The following is a 22,065-nucleotide window of genomic DNA, read 5'->3' as shown; positions in this document are numbered from 1 at the left end:
ATGTATCTCCATTTACATTATGATGATGTGGAAAAAGGAAAGCAATGCTGATTGTGGACATTTCTGATGGCAAATTGTTTGTCCAGAAATGAAACAGTGCAGTGGGAAGCATCCTGCAGCTGTTTGTTCTCCCCTCTTCTCAGCTGAAATACTAAATTTTAGACCTGGTCTTGGCTCTAATACTGACTTTAAGTTTCTGATCTGCCTGTAGCTGAAATTATACTTTGCTTGAGATGGGATGTGAATGCGTTTTCATATTATGTGGACACAGTCATGTACTACAAAACTCATTTATTTGAAGCCTGTAGTTGGACCATTTAGATGTCTAACTACTTGCTTAAGTATTTCAGGTAGGTAGATGATTAAAGGTGCAATGTACCATGCATACAATTTTGTACCTCTTATCTTACAGACCTGGTTATGGCTTGAGTAAAAATCAGGGCAATGGCTTTTGCTATTTTACAGGTTATCAGCACAGGAGAACTGAGATACTTTGGTGAAAGTTACTGGTAAGTCCAAAAGTGGTACAAAATGCTGTAGTTTGGGATGTTACAGTCCAAAAATATTGTAGATCTTCATGGAGATCTTCAGGATTAACGCTGTGTGGGTGACCTTTTCCTCGCAGGGAGGAAGCATGGCATTTCTTTGTGTTAATTCCTAATGCAAAAATCAGTGTCTTCCTTTAAAATGAATAAGCATATTCCAAAAAATAATAGATTTGGACTGTTTTTTAATGTGCATTGTACATACTAGGTCCCAGTTGATTTAATTTTGGCCTGCTGGCCATTTCCTTAACATTGCATGGGTCTAGCACCAAATTATGCTGATGGCCTGTCTATCACCAAATTATTTACAGAACTGCGGTTAAATTATAGAAATCTTCCAGACAAGCAGTGCTCTGGGCAAATTATTTCATCAAAGTTATTTTCCATGGTATACTTAAGCAAAAGCTTACAGGAGCAACATTAATCTTTTTTTGGTATGTGATTATGCAGACGTGTTAACAGCCCCTTTTTAGAAATAGCTTCCTACCTGGGAAAACAGAAGGAAACCATGATATGAAAATTAGTTCTCTCTGTGCTATCCTTGGTTTGAAACAAACGTTTTATGTCAGGGAAACACAGGACTGGGGCCAGCAGTAGCATGGCCATTTCTGCACACTATCAGCTCCTTTCAGGTCTTGGGGAATTTTCTTTTTGTAAACTTTTAATTGCACACTCCTCTGAGTTTGTAAAATTGGGTTCTGCAGAAGCAGGTCAGCTGGCTTTACTAGTTCTCCATTACATCCAGGGCCAGTGGTCACTGCCCACTTTTCCAGAGAAGGTAATTTGTGTATCTGAAGGCAGTATAGGCATTTTCTGCATTACCCCCATCTAGAAGATCTGAGCTGCGATATGATTATGAAACACACAAAGAGAATATAAATCCTAAAAGCAGCCCTAACTCCCTAGTGTAATTGGCATTCTTTCAGACTCTGTTCCAGTGTTTAGAAATATATTTGGGGTAGAACATCTATATTTGGGTTTATATGTAATGGTCATACCTCCTGGTTCACTTGGAAAAATGTTGGCATGGATCACTATTTAAGGACCTTGGATGCAGCATTTATGTTTAGCTCAGTGTTTTTTATCACTGCATTTTTTTTTTTAGTATCCCATGTTGCTGTGTTTGCACCATGAGACAAGAATGCCTTTCCAGCCTCTGCATGGTTGTGTGCTTTTTGTTGAATGAATATAGAAATTCAGGTTTTAAACTGACTCCCATGAATAAATTCCTCTGGGGAAACAGGTGCTGAAACTCTGTGTTTTTCAGATCTCTCTCTGCCCATGTACTTAGGGTAAGGTTGAGCCATGTGTAGATGGCAGGTTGGAATGGGACCTCTGTGCTCAGGGCCCAGATGTATGTGAGGAAGGGTGGCAGACTCATGAACTTCAGCATGAGAGCTAAAGATTTTTGCAAGCTGAACATCTGATTTAAGTTGATTTCTGTCTGGTGTTGGGTGGTGGTTGCTGTTATGTGGGGCCACACCTGGGGAACCCCTCTTGGCAGCTCACCCAGGGGGACTCAGAGGCAGCTGGGAGGTGACACTGATAACTGGGGTTTCACAGTGTTGTTTGAGGATTTTTTTTTTGTGTTTTGTTTTTTTGGTTGGCAGGATGTGAATGTATGTGAAAGCTGGATCTCCTTTATTTGTGATCCTCAGCAGATGCAAGTCTGATTAAGAATCCCCTTAATTTGCAAATGCTTGTAAAGACAGGAAGTTACTTAAAGCTGGCTTTGTCAACCAAATGGAGGAGCTGTGCTCTTGGGGCCCATTAACAGCAGAGCCAAGATGGCCACTGCTGCACAAATACTGGGAAATAAGTTTCTACAAAACCCTAGAAGCTCCAAATTGTATATCTCACCAGTTCTTTACTCCCCCAGTTATAATCCATATCTCACTTATTGCTAGAGTCAACAATCTAATGGTAACAAAAAATACAACCTTTTATCATCTATTGATTTTCAGTCTTTAAAAACTGACAATAAGCTATTTTTTGTCCAATTTCTCAATAAATAGGAACATTTATTGGTTTTTCAGTTTTATTGTATTACATTAGAATATATTTTACTGCATATAGTGGGTAATGTAGCATTGGGAGAGATGTTTACATTCAGCAAGTAACTTTTGAAACTGCATAGCTCAACTGAGATATGTAAACAAATTTGTAATACTAGTTTAATTTAGATTACAATGCAGAATAGTCAGCCTGGAGCTCATTTTTCTATTTATTCCATTATGATCCTCAAACTAATGGAAGAGAATTGCCATGAAAATAATTACAGTTAAGGTGAACATCTACTTTCTTCTCATAAAAAATAATTACAGTAAAGGTGAACATCTACTTTCTTCTCTATCTGAGGAAGAGGGAGGAATTTTGAGGTATAGTAAGCATCATGATATTGGGGTTTATTTCCTGGAAATCCACCATTGACAGTGTTGTATAGGTTGGGCAAGCCATAAATTCTGTCTGTGTGATACTGTGTCAAACAACACGGCACAAACATCATCTTTCTCAGTGACCTCAGTTACCTTCTCTCATCTTGAAAAAGAAGACAAATTATGATGTAATTTAGCTGTAGCAGGACTTGGGATGTAGATCCTGAGTTGCCTCCCCACTGCCACCTGCCTCCACAGCACAAGATCACCTGGTAGGTTTTTTTCCTTTCCAGAGCCTCTCAGGAGGCACTGAAGATCAACAGTTGCTTCTTGCATACTCTTGTGGTGATAAATGGCAGTTTGATGGTATTTTTATCAATGCTATAATAATATCAGTTTAAGCTTTTTTTTTTTTTAATTAAAAAGCAGTTAATTTTTCTTCTGGTCACGTTCTGTCCTACAGCCAGAGGCAGTAAGCTCTTAGATGTTTCCATTCTAGCACCAAAAAACCTGAGGTGGAGGTGCCTCTGCTGAGGTGAGGATGCACAAAACCAGTTCTGCTTTAAACCAGCTGTGCCACCGTGCCACCAGCGCTGGCCTTTGCTGACCCAAGGGGTTCTCTGGCTTCAAGGCTGTCAAAGTGATCATCCTGGCAGGCTTCTCAGGTGAAAACATTCACTGAGATGATGAAACCTTTTCCTGAACACTCTAGATGGGGAGACAGTTCTGGCTTATGTTTCAAAACTCTTTCACATTAAGCAAAGAGGGAACCACTGGGGCAAAGCACTTCCTTTTGGGTGTCTTGGGTATGATTTACTGAGGCACAGGCCCTTTCTCATAAGCTGTCGATTTTGCTATAATCTCTGTCTTACAGGATCTGATGTACAAGGAGTTAATAGATATCCAGTGACCAAAACCATCTATATTTCTCTTTATATGCAGAAGTGAAGTGGAGCATGTAAAATTGGGAAGCAGAACCAAACCTGAAATTCTCTAACTTTATGACTAGTGTGTGTGTTATTTTCCCATGATCTTTAATTACATTCTGTTCTGGAGCAGGGAGAGGGGGAATGCTAATCTGGTGCACTAACTGGGGAAAAACCAAACTGTTTTACAGCAGGAGTCTAGATGACAGCACACAGCAAATGCAAAATATGACATTCATATGAAAGTGGGCTAAGCAAGACCATAGAAGAGAGGCAAAATGACTGCAGCAAGAGGGATGCAAGTGGTTTAAGGAAACCGTGGTTTCTCTATTTATTGAAATAGCACAGCTGACCTTTGAGGTGGTGCTGATACAATGTAGATTTTGTAGAGCAGCACCAAGAGAGATGGCTGTCATAAAGGGAATGTGTGATTGGATTCAGGTTCATGAGAAGCTAGGTTTAGAAGAGTATTGCCCTTCCCTCTTTGAACATATAATATAGTGAGGCATGTCTCATTGCACTGAATGGAAAGATGCTATTTTCAGGACTGCTGTTGCTGTGCTTGCTAATGAATTTCCAAGGGGTGTTTGAGCCTTGGATATTGACTGTAGAGATGCTTGCATTCAGTTGGAAGAGATGTGACTGAACATGAAGCTTAGTTCTGTGTGCATACAATCCTGTTCTCTGTGATTTTCCCTCAAGTTGTATATTCAATATCACTCTGCAATCATAAATAATTTGTAGAAGTCCAGCTGTGACTTAAGGCTTCTCTACAAACAATGGCCAGGGTGCAAAGTCATGTGATGCCCTTTTTCTTCTTTCACTGACTAAAATAGCCTTTAAAAAACTATTCCCAGTTCCAGTCCAAACATTAAAACCAACAAACTGGGTGGATGCTTTTGCTGGGGTGCAGCATGAATGGCCTCTGCCCTGTTTCTTGGTCCTGCTGTCTTCTTCATCCCCTTGGCTGGGAGCTGGGTCACAGCATGCTGATGTGCTCTCCTGCACCACGGAGGCTGAGTTTCTGTGCAGAAGTAAATGTCTTTGCTAAACAGCGTGACTTAGCAGCACTATACACTTACTATTTATTTGAGTAAAGGATGAGCAGGCAGTTTAAAAACAACATTCCCAGGGTTGTTCTAGTGTCATGTTTGAAAGGCAATGGAGAGTCTGGCTTAAAGGTATCCTTTGTAAATAAAGGTTTAGGAACAGGTCTTACCTTGAGTCTTTCCCCTCACGTTCATTAGCCTGCTGTTCAAATGTGAGTGGATTTTTTTGGCTTGGTGGATTAGCATGTTCATTGTTCTCTGGGAGGAGAACCTGGGGAAGCTCTGATGTGCAAAGGTGTCAGTATAACACCTTTGAGTGGCATGTGAGGGCATCTCTCCTGCTCCCCAGCACTGGTAACCCATGAATAATCATGGAGCCAACGGGGCAGTATGTCTTATACCTCTCAGCATCAGCTGTGACTGGCGTGCATCCCTGGGGTGAGATCAAGGATGAAATGAACTCTTGTGTGCTTGAATGTGTTGATTATGAGCAGATCATCACTCAACACCCATGTTGTTATCACGTTCTGGGCAGTTTACCTCTATCCCCAGGAACAGTTGTAGCAGTGAGCTTTAATCTGCATTCCAATTTTAAATTTAACTTCTCTGTGAACCCCTGGAAAAGAAAGTTAAATTGTGCTTTGAAATAGAAAATAAGTGAAAGGTGGAATGAGAGGGTGTAGAATAATCAAGATGCTTTTTTTTTTTCTTTTTGGTAGATGCTAGGAAGGAACAGGAACATACTGTGACCCCTTTCCTCTCTCTCATTGTTTTTTCATCCAGCCGGTTACATACACAGTGGTCCCAATACCTTCAACCATTTCCTACCGACTCTGTCACTCAGAAGCCAGACTTCACTCCTTTAGCTTTTAGCAGTGCTGTGGCCCAGGGCATTCCCTTGGGACATCCTCTGCACTTGCTACTTCTTATCACTCTCCGCTGGAGAAAGCACACTGCACTTGCTGTCCAAGCCCAATGGCACACTTAAGCCGTATAAAGGGCACTTGGCATCATTTACAGTTTTCATTACCCTTCTAAAGGAATTTCTCGAAAGGTGCAGTGGCTTTCCTAGCTTTTGAACTCCTTTGGAAGACTGTAATAATTTTGAACCACTAGTCTACCAGTGGCCTATAATTGTTACACAAAACATTGCCCAAACATAACATAACTAATTGCACAATTAAGATTGCTTTCTCCTCATCATCCCATTCATCATACTCCTCATTCACACCTATAGTCAGCATCTGGCATTAACAAAGGCTCTATTTGTCACATTAATGCATTCCTTTTGTAGTGAAAATGTCTTTTGTATATCTCTTTGATACTTAAGGGTCTTGCTAGCTTGTTCAGTAAGCCTGAAAATAGTGACTTGGAAGCTTTGTAGGGTACATCCCTTTTTCAGATGTTTAATAAGAATGTAATGCAGTGCTACTCCAGGATACAAACTGCAACTCTCACAGCTCGGAAAAGGAACCTGATACAAGTCAGCAAAAGACCCCCCCCTTTCTTTAACAACGTTGAGGTAAGTAATGCAATGTTTTGCTATTTTTAAAAATCTGAGGCAAATAATGCAGAATAGCTTTTCTTCACAGCGGACATTTCAAGGTCATCAGTCCTGTTAGTATGACGTAAGGCGCATAATCAGTTCCTTCTGACAGTCCACACCAGAACTGAGCAAACCAAACCAACTTGGAAAGTGCAGGAGGTAGCAGGGAAAAGTCCAAGAATATCTGTGAATCAAAATGCAAGAAATGTCCTGGTACCTTTACCAGCCAGACTTACACAGAAGGTTGTGCTTGAGGGGGTTGAGGGTGTGTTTGCCACTCACATAAGGACAGGGTGGGAGCGGCTTTGACTGTAAGCCTAGGAGGTCTGCAGCACCGTAATTCTTCTCAGGAAAAGGAAATGATGTAAGTTTCTACTTCTGGAATCTCTCCCCACTACTCTATAAATTTAAAGAAATAAAACACAAACAGAAAATTGATTTTTGAATGACAGTGAATTATTGTCATTAGAGGAACTGCAGTTTTGTGTCAAGGGAAAAAAAAGCTCGGTGTACTATATGGTACACTGTACTATATGCTACTTTCTGAAGCATTACTTAATGTACCAGTCATTGCTGGGAACATGGAGTCCTTTTAATGCTAGTCAGGTAATATGTCATTCTCTCTGTAGAAACTCTGCAGCAGAGACATGAGTTATATACTGATGTAGTTATCAGAAGATCATGTGGTAGCACTAATGTGAGTCACTACAGTGGAGTTTGCCCCATTTGAAATTTTTACATAATTAAAGTGAGTCATTGTCCAAATTCTGCCAAAGTGCAGATGTCTTTAATTTAACATATGCAGTTCAGCTTGCATATGCCTTCCATAGGTGAACATCTTTTCCTTTATGCACTACCCTGGGTGAGTTCTTGTCTGGGAGATGCTCCCCTTTGCCATTCAATGTCCAGTGCTCCTACTGAAATCCATAGCAGCTTCAGGAAAATATCACACAGACCTCAGATAGTTCTCTCCACTTTGTTTTATGTTCTGCTGGTAATTCTTTAAATACACATAGATAGATCTTTTTGTGTCTGTTATAATGAAGGGGATGGCCCACATTTCCTGGTGAAATACATTCAGTTGCCTTCTGTGCCTTGTGTCTCTGGAGCAAGGCAAAGACCAGGGAGAGGATCAAAAAGGTAAGGAAGGTTTCTTTAAGAGAAAGCAACCTAGACACGCTTTCATAGATATTGGACTTTTAAAATGATACACTTCAAGATGGTGGATGGCTTAGTACTCAAGGGGAGTTAAACCAGGTTGTTTTAGCAGAGAACAAAGCTACCCTCCATGCAGCTGGCTGAATCATCAGTGTTTCTGAGGATTCTACAAATAATTTGGTTTCTGTGCTGTGAAGAGGACTACTCTGAGTCATTTGGCTGAAAGGGCAGTATCTTTTCTTTCTTTCTTTCCCTCTTTCCCTCTTTTCCCTCTTCTCTTTCTCTCTTTCTTTTTGTCTTTTTATTTCTCTCCTCACACTCTTTCTGAGCTGCAAATCTAATTGTTCTCCATCTAATGCTGAAACATAACAAAAATGTGGTTAACCATCAGATCCAGATGAAGCTTGTAGTTTTGCTGGGCAGGGAGGAAAGAACAGGCTTATTTAGAAATGTTGGGAAATTTTTTGATTAATTAATGAGAGATAGAGAAAATTACTAAGGCTGGTCTGCTAATTTCTGAGTCACTGGGTAAATGCTGTTTTTTCTTATTTGCCAATTCCTCAGTAGGGACATTAAATAATGTTTACTACTGTATATTCTTTCCCAGGAAGTGAAGGAGGTTGTGATACAGGAGAAACTTGTATATTTGATTTAAAAAGTCAGCTCTTCTTCTGCAGAAGGACTGCAGCCTTACGCAAGAGGGCATCATGCATACTGGTCAATCCAGAGAGGAACCAGCTGAAGGGCCATATGTTTCAAGCACCTTCTGAGAGTCCTGAAAGCTACCTTAGTAATTTATTGATGATGGAGATGAAAAAGAAAATCTTCCTATAGCCTCCCTCCCCATGCTGTCAGTTAGTACAACCAACAAAGAAAGAAAAGTTCCCACACCTTCACCTTCCTGTGCTGCAGAGAAGGGGTTACGCAGGTAAGCAGTCCTGTGTGACAGGCAAATAAACAGTCAGAAAACAGACTCAGGAGCATGTGATTTTTGACACCCTCAGTGCCTTCTCTACATCTGTTATATTTAAGTGTTCTGTCTTCTGTGGTTTGTGATCTCTGAGCTTGTTCTTCTTAACTTTTTTCCCTCTAGTAAAATCTTTATGGCAAAAAACGAAGCTGCATGGATGTGCCAGAATAGTGAGGCACAGTGTCCTAAATGATGTAACTCAGGTTTTGGGAGCAGGATAATTGCAGTAGTGCGATGCTTCTTTTAGAATAATTAGTCTTGCTGAGAACCAGGGTATAAAAGCCTGTGCAGAGCACAGCAATGAGGCAGTTACACCATTTCCAGTATTTGTGTGCCCCTGCATTGCACTGCAGATCAGAGCAGGCGTGCCCACAGTGATGGTCAAGGAATGATTTCATCTTTGTAGCCCTGTGCCAGGACTGTGATACAAAATACGTGGGATTCATTCTAAAGGAAAGCAGCACTCATCTTCCATACTAAACCAGGGGGCCTTTGAGATCATTAAGAATAATTTTTACAAAGGAGAGGTTTATGTTTCCGTTCATGGAGCCAAAGTCTGCTCTCATGCCCTGTTACTGCCTGGCACTTGCCCATGCAGGAATGAAATCCACTTCAGCTGCGTGCACTTGCAGATGTTGGGATTTCAATTTCAAAGTACAAACAATTCTAATATTAAAAAGACTATTTCCCCAGTGGGAATGTGGTTTGTATGGGTTTTTTGACTTTTCTGTTTTATCTTTTGGTTGTATATGATATCACCTTTAGATCTCTCTATCAGTTTGTTTTTTTTTTTTATTAGCACGACAGTGGACAAAATGTCAGTAGAAGTTAAAGTGGAAAGAGTCCTCAGAGATAAAGGTTGTCTTCCACTTTTCACTATATGGTTGACTCTGCTGCCCTTTTCAGTTAGGGTTTAGTCTGCTGGGGCATTTCTTTGCTTAAGTTAAATTTACTTATCTGTTATATAAATAAGGGATAGCCTTGGCCATTAGGTAAATCTACTGATGGAGGGAAAAGGGATTTTCTAGAGTGCCTGTGTGCATTTCTGAGACATGGAGTTCAAAAACATCTGATAAGGTAACCTTCAGCTGGTTTTCTGCAATGACTTTTGTCAATGAGCCTTAAAAGCATTGATATTTTCAAGCATTATAGCTGAAGAGTACTGCAATGTCCTTGAACTACCCACCAGCCAAAGAATGACATCTCCAAACTCAGCTGGTGAATTCCCATGTACTGTCATATTTATGACTTTTTTTTTTATTATTTTTTTATTTTTTTTTTTTTTATTTTTTGCTTTCTGTCTGGGGCATCCAGCTAGAATTGCCAGGACCTTGGCTCTACCCAGTGTGCAACACTGGACTGGTACCACTCTCAGGTGCTCCCTGGATTTGCTGTTGCCCTCAGAATATTTGCACCTATATTGTACAGTGAGGATAATCCTTTGTTTAATTTTTTTTTTTTTGACATTTTGAAAGGAAAATAGGGGTCTCATTCAGGTCTTTCCATTTCTGCATGATAGTACAGTTGAACAACGTGTACATGTGTTAATTAAACATCCTGTCTTATCACTGTTTTGGTAAGTGTCCTGTAAATTTAATCACTACGACACCTCTGTACACATTACAATCCTTTTAAAGATCTAGAGAAAAATCCTGGTGGATTATTCAAAGCACTAAATCACACAGAATTACAGTAGTTATTAGAGGCATTAAAACCCCCGATAAGAAGCTTTATCATGCATTTTTTGGGAAGCTTAATCTTTATCAGAGATGACTGTAAATAGAAGGGAACAGTAAAAAAACTTGATAAGAGTTTATTTTACAGTACATCAATAATCAGGTACTGTAATTACAGTATAGTTGTATATTTATTGCATGGTAAGCAACTACAGTTTATTAGTTTTCTTGCTTTTCTGTTATTGCAATTACCTGGAAGACCTGACCCAACAAGGGGCCTTACTTTATTTTTTTTCCATTTCCATTAAATATGTTTACACACACATACACACGTATTTCCATTACATATGACTACTTCAGAGGAGTTGAACCTGCTAACATGAAGGAAGAACAGGCAGTGGACATGCTAAAGATCTCTTCCACGTGTACATTTATTCAGATTCAGAACTATAAATGAAGGGGTTCAGATATTAACTGTGGTTACATTTAGCTATCTAATTTTTCTCCTCTTTTTGGCACTGGAAAAGTTGTGGTATTCTTAATCACTTAGATAAACCTCTCAGTTACAGACCTACTTAGTGTGTGGGTGTTTATATTATACCTGTACATTATTTACCTCTGTACATCCACCTCTGAATATAGATTAAGTCTCTGTTAATTGTTCTTAGGCTGTGTATGCATGCCTGTGTTTATGTATTTCCAGGAGTAACCCTGAAATGTTCTGTCATTTTGGGGTGTAGGCTAAGTGAAGATAGCCAATTAGGTGTGATTTCTAATTTAGTGCTGCTTACCATGTTCAAGGTTCTAGCTAATTCAAGAGTTACTGTGAAGCTGGCAGAAGAAATGTTCATGTTGGAATTCAGACTTTTCTTGATAAGAAGTGGTGAAGGTGTAATTCAAAATGCAGCCCATGAGTGGTTTGGAGCGACTTGTGCTTATCATGCCTCTGGTAGGAGCTCAGCCATTCCTCTAAGCACAGATTTGGGCAGCACAGCCCAAATAAGCTACAGAGGATTGGGTGAAAGTCCAAAGCAAAAGCAAGGAGGGTGATAAGAGAGCAAGGAAATGTGACCTGTCAGGAAATACTGAAGATATTTGGGTGCTTGGCTAGAAAAAGAGCTCAGTGAGGGACAACATGGCAAAGGGCAGTAAGAACACAAAAGGTCAGTAATTTATTCTCCTTGGTGAGAAATGGGAGGGTATGGGATGTAATTGGTTCAACGGGACCAAACAAAATTCACATTAGGTATTAGTAATGACCTTTTAAAGCAGATAAAATTTGGGATGTTATGGAATTTCATCTGTTGGAAATTTTTTGGAAACAGGCATAAATGGTCCTGGCACACAGGGGGACAAAGGGCATCAAGACATCTTAACAACACTCCTAGCCCAGTTTTCTGTGCCTTGAACCATCTGTTTAAGAATCATGGTTTTGAGAAGGTGGTGTGTTCCCAGTTTGCTTGCCAGTGGATCAAAAGAAAAACAGGTGAATTGCTCATCTGAAATGAAACTTCTATCCAGTAAAAAGCCTTGGAAAGAATCAGCACTCACATGTGTCTAGTAAACTACTCAAACTTCATTTCTATTAAGATCTGAGGGCAGATGCTGCACTAGCCAAAACTGATGGCTAAAACTTCCCCTGACAGTAGTGGAACCAATGTTAATTTATACCATAAAATCCCTGTTTTGCTGATTGTTTTCAACTAGTGATTGCACATGACAGGCATAGTTCATACTTCTTAATAATAAACTAGACAGTAAGATGTGGTTAAAACCTAGTAGCAAGTGTCAATATATACTTAAACTGTTCTTATTTTCGTTTTCTCATTGTTTTGATGGAGTAAAATTTCAGGTAATATATTTTCTATCCAGTATTTGTTGATTGGGGGACTCCATGTTTAATTTTCAGGTGAAATAACTCAATTTTTTTTTTTTTCCAGTGTGATACAACTCTGAGATAACAGTATAACTTTTACTGTTATTCTGCTATTTTTCTAGAACAAATTTTGGGTTTATTTCTGTAGTGTCTGGCATTTGTAGTAAACAGGGAGAGGCAATGTACGAGTGTGAGAATGGTTTGCTTGCCCTACCAAAAATTCTTCCTGCAGATGATGATGGCTCTGGTATGTTAGACTGGTTTTATACAATTCAGTACAGAGGTACAGGTAATTGTGTGGGTTTTTTCTCCTTTTTTTTTTTTTGAACATATGACTGATGGATAAGTACTGAATTTCCAACTTTCTACCTGTACTACAAAATGTCCATACCCTTGGCCATATGGAAAGAGCGTTGCATTAAGGAATGCTGTACAGCTTCCAAATGCTTTCCCTGTGGGAAATGCTTCAAACTGAGATTTTTGAAAATCATCATAACATCCTTTTAAGTACAGGTGATCCTCATGGACCCTTTCCCACTTAGCCCACCTTGCTTCCAATAGTGTGCAAAATGCCAGGCTGATGACTAACATGGAACTGCTGCAATAGCAGGACAGAAAGATTCAAATCTGATTTGGGAGGTCTGATTTGGAGGTTGTTCGTTCCTTTGCAGGTATTTAACAGGAAACATGAATAGAAAGATGCTGAGGTTGCTGTTTATGGCTGAGGCCACTTGCATACAGTCCACCGAGTGTGTTTACAGTGTTCATAGTACTGCTGTGGGGTTTTGTCTCCATTTCAGAGAGAAAGGGGTCTCCAGTGGTTTTATGAACACAGCAAACAAAGGACTTTCTAAATTTATTTTTAAACTTATGCTATTTCTAATGCTAAGAATAAAGTTTTTGAAAATTTTGTTTTATTTTGGTAAACATTCTTTCTACAGCGGCACTTTAGAGAGGAAAGAATAGGATTATTTAAAGGAGGGGAATTAATTGTGTCACTTCTATAGGCATTAGGCAAATTGCCTCACTTATAGTTAAGAGGTAGCATGGGAGTATTTAAGTATAGGGTACCTGCAATGCACTTTATGATAGTCTTAGCTTATGACCTTATATCATTTTATTTCTCTATTAAAGCAAGACATTCCTCACAGAGACTGGGGTTGTGCACAGTGCTGTAGTTAGCACCTCATGTCCTCATGGCTGTGTGGTGCACCATGGTGAAATAGGGAAGGGGGTGTGGAGTACTCAAGAAGTTTGTATGGGAATCCAGGAAATAAAAGATGATATCTGATATGTGGTAGGGTGGGAGTTGTGTAAATGAGATGTGAAAATGTCTAACTCATAATTACATGCTATGTGTTTTACCCATAAACCTGTTTTAAATGGATACGGCAGATGCCACAGTTAAGAGGGTGGCTTAAAAAGTCATTGTGGGCCACCCAAAAATAGTAGACCAAATCCCTGACTCCAGAGGTAGTAGAAACCTCACAGGTCAGTCCACTGACGATGCTCAGCATTTATGTGTGAATTTGGCATTTCACAGAGGGGTACTCAGATCTTGAGGAACAGACTGTGCTGACATAGAGCATCCCCCTGCCTTGGGGAGAAGGGAGAGTGACTGATGAAAGATACCGTTTCTGAGTTTTATTTTACATGAAACAAGTTGTCACAAGAGGTACAAGAGAATGCCTCTGGACACAAGCAGCACTGGGTTGTTTTCTGCATGAGAACAAATGCTGACCCTGCTGGTGAGTGCTCCCTGTAGCCTGACACTGGGTATTGCTGCTCAGGGACTTAGGCAGAGGTAGTTTATGGCTCCCTGGTAGGTTTTGGAGCACATTGCATGTTACATTGTCCAGTCTTTTGTAGAGGGATAAATGGGGTTGTGAGGAGAGATGCAGCTCCAAGATTATGTGGACTTTCAAGTCAGAATTGAAAAACATACTGTGTATAAACATTTTCAGGGTTGGGGAACGGACAGATTCTCAAGCTTACTGCACAGGGCTCTGAGTTCAATAACTAAATTACTGCTGAAAGCTTAGATACTATAATGCTTACAGTCCAAATGTCTCATTCTTAAATAGTGAAATGGTACTTGTGGTTTGATTTTGGTTTTTTTTGGTTTCTTTTTTTGGTGTTTTGGGGTTTTTTTCCCCAATTAATTCAGTGGGAAATACTGTAAATTTGGCATAATTACCACAGAAGGTAATAACTTTAGTTATGACCCCAAACAACTGAGAAGTGGGTGATAATTTGAGTATCAAATATCAAATCTTAAAGCATCAGACAAACTTGTAAAGTGTTTCCTACCACTCTCTGTATGATAAACATTTTACAGTTGCACTTTGAGCTGAGTGTAGATGGAGGAACAACAGGGAGGGTCTTAGCACAGCCTTTAATGTTCACAGCTAAATGGCAAAAAAAAAAGGAACGCAGTTTAAATGTTCCTGTGTGTGATTAAAAACTTACACATTCATTTGATTTTCCTCATGCAGACAAGTTATAGTGAAAGGAATATACATGCTTAGGCACCCAGAGTTTCTTCCAGGAAGGTCAGCTCCCAGAAATTTAATGGAAAAATAAAATAGGTAAGAGTAATGGCTGAGAATAAAAATGAAATTTATAACTAAATCACAAAAGTAAGATCTCAACATAGGAGATTTTTTTTTTTCAGTGCAGGACTGAATGAGAAGTAAGTTCTTAAGTTACCACTGCAGGGGAAATAATCTAAATACATAGACAGAATAAAACAGGTTTCATTTTCTTCTCTCAGTGGTAGCTGTTCTGTGGTTTGTGTCGTTATAACTGTTTAGAAGCATTGTTTACACAAAAATCACATTATTCTGGCATGACTGACGGAGCCAGTGATGTAAATGTGCTGCTCAGGGGCTGTTCCTTGGTGAGGCAGAGCACGCAGGGCTCTCTGAGCACCTCGGGCTGGCCTGCAGCTCCTGGTGCCAGGATTTTGGGACCGGCTGCCTTCGTGTTGAGCTCTCTGAGCTCCTTCACTGGAAACGAGAGTTGGTACTCAAGGAGAAAGGACCTTGTTTGAGAGCTGCAGTGCAGGGTAAATCTCCCTTTTCCTTTAGCAAAGCATTGCATATTCTGTTCTGAAAAGAGGTGCACTTCTGCGAGTTGCAGTGGGGAGGCTGGCTGGCAGGATGCAGGACACAGGAACAAATTAATCCAATCTCTGCATTTAGCAGCAATGTTAATATTTTCCCAGTCAGCACTTACAATGTATGTCTGTTTGTTTGGGGTTTTTAAAGTGACATTAAACTACCTTCAAGGTATGTCTCTTCCAAAATCCACTGCAGACAGAGAGGAGGGATGCTCTGACAGGAGCTGGCGGTAGCAGGATGGGCTGACTGCATGCTTGCCACCAGCAATGAGGGCTGCTCTGAGTTAAGACATCAGGGAAGGACTTTGTGCAGGAAAAGAATGAAAACACTGTCAGGCTGAGACCATATGCAGAAAGGGAAAACTTATTTCCTTAAGAGGCACAATCATGCTTTGTTAAAAGAGCATTGTAAGGAAACAAATAGGATTTTAAAAAACTGCTTCTCACAGAAGCAATAGAAAAGGAACTTCTCATAGGAAAGGAATGGTAACTGAATTATTTTTGTGCTATAAAAGCATTCCAGTGTTGTGCTTGCAGCCTGTGAGGAAGAGAGAGAGAAAGTGAAACTAAATGGGAACAGCTGAAAGCGCTTCACTGCATAGACAGAGCAATGAGAGATTAACAAAATAATTAAATCAGTTAACAGTGCATTAGATAACTTCATAAGTGTTTACTTTAACAAAGAAAATATTTGTTCCTGTGTGTATGAATGCAGCCTTTATTTTCATCAGTTTTCATCTACTTTGCTTCTAATGGTAGTGAATTTTCAGCAGAGACAGCCCAGCAAGACTCCTGGTTGTTACATGTTTAGCTGGAGATTTTTAGCAGATCTAAGTATACAGGTATAGGAGCAGAATGTATCCTGTAATTCTACATTTAATTACTAACTTTTAAATATTTTCTGGTTCTGAGCAAAGGTTCTGTAGTCAGTCTTCTGCCAAGCATGGTTAGCATTAAACCCAGACCATGCATTATGCCTCTGGACTAGGGAATGCAGATTTGCTACTTAAAACTTGGTTTTTTTCTCTCTGCCAACTGTTTTGTTCTGACTGTCTGTTGTCCCAGTGATCTGAGTGATCTTTTTTCTTTCAAGCAGCTCTTAAGTATCCATGTTTTCATGAGGAAATGTGTAATTCATTCCCTCCTACAGTCCAGAGCATGGGGAATGGGAGGTGATTTGGGAAGGCAGCAAGATAAATAGCATAGCACTCATGCAGGAGGGAGAGGTAGAGTCCTAATCCAGGGCTGTCCTTTTAGAGACAGTGGGGTTTGGGAAGAGAATGTGCCCAGCAGAACGTGCCACAGAGGCACTGTCCCCAGCATGTCCTTCTATGCCACATGTAGCCACGAGGAGCAGCAGGCACAAGCAGCTTCCCACAGCCGTGGCCATCCTGTCTGTAACCTTCAGTGACTGTCACATTTACCCAAATGGCCCTGGGTTTTGATTTGTGTGGTTGAGACTCATTTGATTGAAGGAGATGTGATTTTGGGATGAAATGGCAGAAGTGGAGGTATGTGAGAGCCAGCATATAAAATGGTATAAATTCGATACCATTTGGGACTCTTGCATGGTCTCAGCGCCCAGGGATGACTTAGGCTCTAACACCCCTTGGCAAAGTGGGAAGAGAGGTGTGTGATTCTCACTTTGGAGGCAAATACTTTCTTCAGTGTCCATGTGCCAGCTGCATCAACTCAGAACACTGTAAGGAGCTCCATTAAGTTCTATTGGGTCCATAATCTGCACATTAAGAAAAATTTACATGATAGATGGAGCTGTTAAAATCTAATTGGGTAATCAAAAATTAGTTAATGTGCCAAAATATGTATTTAGCTGATAAACTCTAATGGTTCCAAAGGGTTCTAGTATTAATAGAAGGCATGCTTGCACGCTAAGGAGTTGAGAGTAAGATATTGCTCTTGTTACACGCATTTCAAATAAAGATCCCAAAGCACTTGACAGATATTAAATCACTTATTGATTTGATTTTTCCAAAATATGTCCATCCAAGGCTCTGGGGGAATATATGTTAACAATAATGTCAAAATTGCACATAAGTAATAAATTATAATTTCCCCCACTTCCCAAGTCTATCAAGTGCAATAATCACTCCTGCCCTTAAACCCAGTTAAAACCTCTCTAGGCTGGGTCTTCCTTAATTGGACCATATTAGGTCCCCATGATATACTGTATCCACTTGAGTGACAAATAAGTTGAATCCCAGTGAAATGATTGGGTTTGAAAAGGGTTAGAGGTGAAGTAAGTGGCAGAGTCAGTAGAAGAACATGTCATTGCTGGTTACTTCTCCTTAACGCTGCAGAGTAACCAGCACAGCATTTGTGTACTCACTGAGCCAGAAGGATGTTCCAGCATTCTGCAAATAGCTTCCTTACCTATTCATTCAAATTTCATTCTATTTTACATGGAGGACATTTATAAGAATTTTAAAATAACTCTTCTGCGTAATCTTTCCAAAGAGTGCTAATGTATTATTAATAGCATGCCACTCCCACATTATAATGGCGTGTGGTTCTGTGTTTGTACAGCATCTAGTGTAATAAGAACCTCATCCAGGAGATTTTTGTAGGCTCTTCTACAGTTCAAATAGATAATGACAGCTTTATTTTAATATGGAATAAGGTTATCCTTGTTTTATGAAGAAAATGGAGGCAGAAAGATAACACCTGTCATAGGAGTAGAACTATACTGCAGACTCAGATGTTTCTTTGCTGCTCTGGCTACTAGACCACAGCACAGAGGCATTCCTAAAACTTGCAACTGTTAAACATGATTTTTGGTTTTTTGATACACAATGTGCCTTTATTTCTGTATGGAATTTATAGCAGTAACTGTCTTGGGTGTATCAGACCTATTGTGCTCTAAAAAAGCCTCCAGAGGCTTAAAAGTGCCAGACAGCCAAAGTCCCTTCTGTTCAACTAGGCACACCTTTGATGGGGGAAAAGAACATGTCCAATAAAACTCAAGCTTAGGGCAACCTAATCCTGTCTCCATACCATGTAAATATTTAAAGAGAAAATACAACAACCACATTGTTGAATTTCCTACTTTGGATGAGTGTCACATTTTTAATGACAGCTGAATAGTTTTGTATTTTATTTATGTGGTATCATTTGTTTGCTGGGGAATATGAATTGAATGGTTTCCTTGCCTCTGAATTTGAAATTGTATTTTCCCCGATATCATTAGTTGAAGGATGTTACCACATAAATAAATAAATAAGCCAAGTGTTGTGATTGTTTGCTGTCTAATATACATAGATCCAAAAGTATACTGAAATGCTGTTTGAAACAGATGAGTCAAAGCCACACTTTCTGACATCTGCCTAGAATGAGAGAGAAAAAAAAAAACCCTCACAGAGAGGGAAAAACCAGAAACAGTCGCCTGGTTTTTTGGGAAAGCTCTGGCCTGAGAAAGGAGCTAAAAGAGAAAAAAAAAAAAAAAAAAAGTGGGAATAATGAATTCATCAAGCTGAAAATGCACAGGCCAATGGAGCGCTTAGATTTCAATAGAAGGCAAATGGAAAGAGAGCCCCCATTACTGCTGAGATGCAGCGACACGGCTGCACTAATCGCTTGGTCATGCTTGGGAGACACTAAGTCATCATGGGCCATGACATGGGGAGAACAGGCGCCAGGGTTTGTTGTAAGAAAAAAATGTTTATTTAACATCCACAGCCAGCATCATCCCTCTCCTTTACCTTGCATCCCTGTGCCCAGATCCATCCCTCTCTGCCGGGGAAGCGCGTGCCAGGCAGCAGGCCTGGGCAACTGAGAATAAGCAGGTAATGTTTTTGGTAGGGTGTGACCACAGATTTGTCCTGAAGTGGGGATTAATGTCTCACCAAACTTGTCACCCCTTTATACAAAATTTATAGTACTTACTAGTTTCAAAATTCATATAAGTGCTGAGATTACTTTTATGTGAGATATGCCCCCTCTCCTAAAAACCAAAAGTGCCTTGGCTGTTATTTGGACAACTGGCCATTTCTGTTTGAACAAAATGTAGAATGCTGAGCCAAGTGATATTGGGCTGAGAAAATAATACTTTCTGGGGAATTATTTTGGTAATATTGAGGAGAGCCTCCTCAGAGGCCAGTCTTTCAAGGCAGGTAAGCTTTGGCACAGTTGTGCTCCTTGAATAAGGCAGTGCTTAAAAGGAGTGCAGTGTTGGTGCAGGAGCTTGCAAGTGCTGGGCTCTATTCTTGGCTCTTGCCACAGACTTCCTATGTGCTGAGGAACACATCTTTTAGATCGTGCTGGTTTTTTTCCCCTTTTTTTTTTCCTTTTTTTGGATAGAATTTCCTTGCATTTTAAATCTGTGGGGAATTAAATGGAACGGACATTTAGATTCACTTCCCTCACTCCCTCAGTAATAGATGAAATGGGGAGGATATAGAATCATGTTTAAAAGATCAAATCAATGTACTTATTTGGTAAGCAGAAACTAAAGGGAACAAGCTGTTGGTTTCTTTAAAAAATACACAACTGCTTTTTTCCCCCCCAGCCTCCCTCTGAGATAAATCAAAATCCGTCTGTGAAAGATTAATTGAGGAGTCCATATCTCACAAAAATTCAGGCAATGACTGCAAAAAAAGGACACAGTATTGACTAATAAAACTGTCTAGCTATACAAACCTTTAAAATTAAGAAATTGCCCATCTACATATTTTTTTCTGCCACATATCTTAATTAGCTCCACAAAAACCACTGCCTCCTTCCACTTTCCCATTAATTAGTCCCATGCTACTGTGAAGTGAGCACTGAAAAAACAGCCATTCTTAGTTCCTTGTGTAACAGCACAGGACATTACCTTCATTCTGACCAAAGGAGAAGGGCAGACACTCTATGAGAGCAGAACTGTCTTGTAACATTCCTGAATTAATTTACAGATTTGCATTATATCTTTAAAAAAGAGAATTTAATGTCCTGAACACACACACATATATTTTCACACAAAATTATTTAATCTAGAGTACTGAACTGTGATTTGCTCTAGGGTGTTCCTCTACAATAAAACTAATATTAGGGAAAGAAAGAGACTAGGAGACCAAAGTTAATAAAAATAAAAAAAAATCACATGTATTTAAGGCAGAAATAAAGAACTGAGAATTCCTTGTTTTCTTCTTTCTCTGGTCCAAAAGGAGAAATAATAATGAAGAAAGAAATACTAAATTGAGTTCAGGCTACTCCTGAAGAACCCCCCCCAAAATTCCTTGAGTTAAAAATGAATCTGGATAGCTATAGCAGATTCATCTACAAAATGATCATTGTTCCTCTGGTCCTTACTCAGATAAGTTCTATTTTTGATAAGGCATATGTGTGAGCTTGTTAACTGAACCCATAATTAATGGACTTCTAAGATCATAAGGCCCAAATGGCTTAAAATTACAATATCTTGAGGGTGCTGACCTGTGCAAGCAGTGGTTTACAATCACTTGTGGTTTTGGCCTTTCTGAGGAGCCAGGTAACAACTGTAGTTTGGATATTCTCCAGTCAGGTGAAAACTGTCTAATCTGATGTCAAAAATTCTGTTAGTACTGGCTTTAGTTTTATTCTTTGCAAACCATCAAGTTGTTGGATTAAGCTGAAATTGATGGACTCATCTACTACCTTAGAGTTTTCCAGCACCAGGAGACCACAGACCACTTTGTGGGGCAGTCTGCAGTCAGAACAGAGCAGTTTGGAGGGGCTGGAAATGTAGGGATTTATGGCACAGTATCATAGTGCAGGTTGGTAACCCTGGCAGTACCCACCCTCCAGAAAAATGTGATCCTGCACAGTCCTGAGTTTCCACAAATTTAACATTAAGATGTCAGTTATTCAGCATCTCTCTAGTGAATTAAAGTTCAGCCTGAGGATTTATCTGTTGTTTCATCTCGGTGAGGCAGGAATGATTGAGTTTAGGCCAGGCATAGCTAATTTATTTTAATACAGATGAAGCCTGTATACCATCATCAAGTAAAGATCATGTTTCTCATCGTGATATCTGAGAGTCTTTAACTCTCTATCATGAGAACTTGCAGTTCCTCACTTAAAAAAGAATAATTACAGAATTCACTATGCCAATTTTATTTGATTAAATAAAAGCATGTAAGCTTTTCACCCATAGTTTGTTGAGCTTATTTTATGTAAGACCAAAGTTGGGTAAAGAGATAGGTCATTCAAAGAAGACTGTGTGGCATAGTATGAAGGTTGTTTTTCAGGTTCATAAAGTGATCTGATTTCATTTTGAGTTCCCAATTGATGTTTGTTTTTATTTAAAATGTCTGTAAGGGTAACTGTTCAGAATGTACTATCCAAGGTAATAGCATTAACTGGCATGGCTGCAAAATCAATAATAGTAACAAAAATATACTTCTACTGATTAAGAGTGACATAAAATAAATTTGTTAACTGAAATGGATGTAGTCAACAGTTTAAACACGTGTCTTAAATATTGCAATGCAATTCATGGTTTTTATTTTAACTTCTAACTAACTTTTTAAAAGAACCTTTGAAAATATGTGTTGCATTTTTCTCCTTATAAAAAGACAAAGCGAACTGAGATAGAAGAGCATTTCAGTTCTCCTAATAGAGCTCCCACCTGAAAAACTAAGCTTGATAACAAAACTGGAGTGTACTTCACCTAGAGAAAGTAATTGAAATTGGTAATTCATAAACTATAAACTAGCTTTGAAGGACAGGTCTTTGTCATCAGGCTTCATGAGAAACAGCAGAGCAGAAATAAAAATAGATCATTGACCAAAAATATCCTTTTCCAGCTGGGTCATTTAAAGAACTGTCCTTTTTTTTTTTAGGCATAAAT

General features: G+C 39.4%; 1 protein-coding gene across 49 annotated transcripts in view; it reads left to right on the top strand.

The window, feature by feature from the left end:
• The window catches only part of ESRRG (estrogen related receptor gamma), a 371,594-nt gene that overhangs the window by 42,558 nt on the left and 306,971 nt on the right, over positions 1-22,065 (top strand). For 25 of the 49 annotated variants that reach the window (XM_085577146.1, XM_021547562.4, XM_085577150.1 and 22 more), the window contains one exon: positions 466-509. The exons of 19 other annotated variants lie outside the window; for them this stretch is intronic. Coding sequence is in view for 1 of the 30 variants with exons in the window: in XM_077781872.2 (XP_077637998.1) it covers positions 466-509 (44 nt within the window). In the remaining 29 variants the exon portion in view is untranslated. Of the gene's footprint in view, positions 1-465 lie in introns of all 49 variants that reach the window. 5 more of the 49 variants (XM_085577118.1, XM_085577120.1, XM_085577122.1 and 2 more) reach the window with 1 other exon arrangement.

Source organism: Lonchura striata, chromosome 3 (assembly GCF_050655825.1).
Source record: "Lonchura striata isolate lonStrDom1 chromosome 3, ASM5065582v1, whole genome shotgun sequence".
In the NCBI taxonomy this organism is placed as follows: Eukaryota; Metazoa; Chordata; class Aves; order Passeriformes; family Estrildidae; genus Lonchura; species Lonchura striata.
The sequence above is the reverse complement of the archived record's forward strand: the minus strand, read 5'-3'. Positions and strand labels throughout refer to the sequence as shown.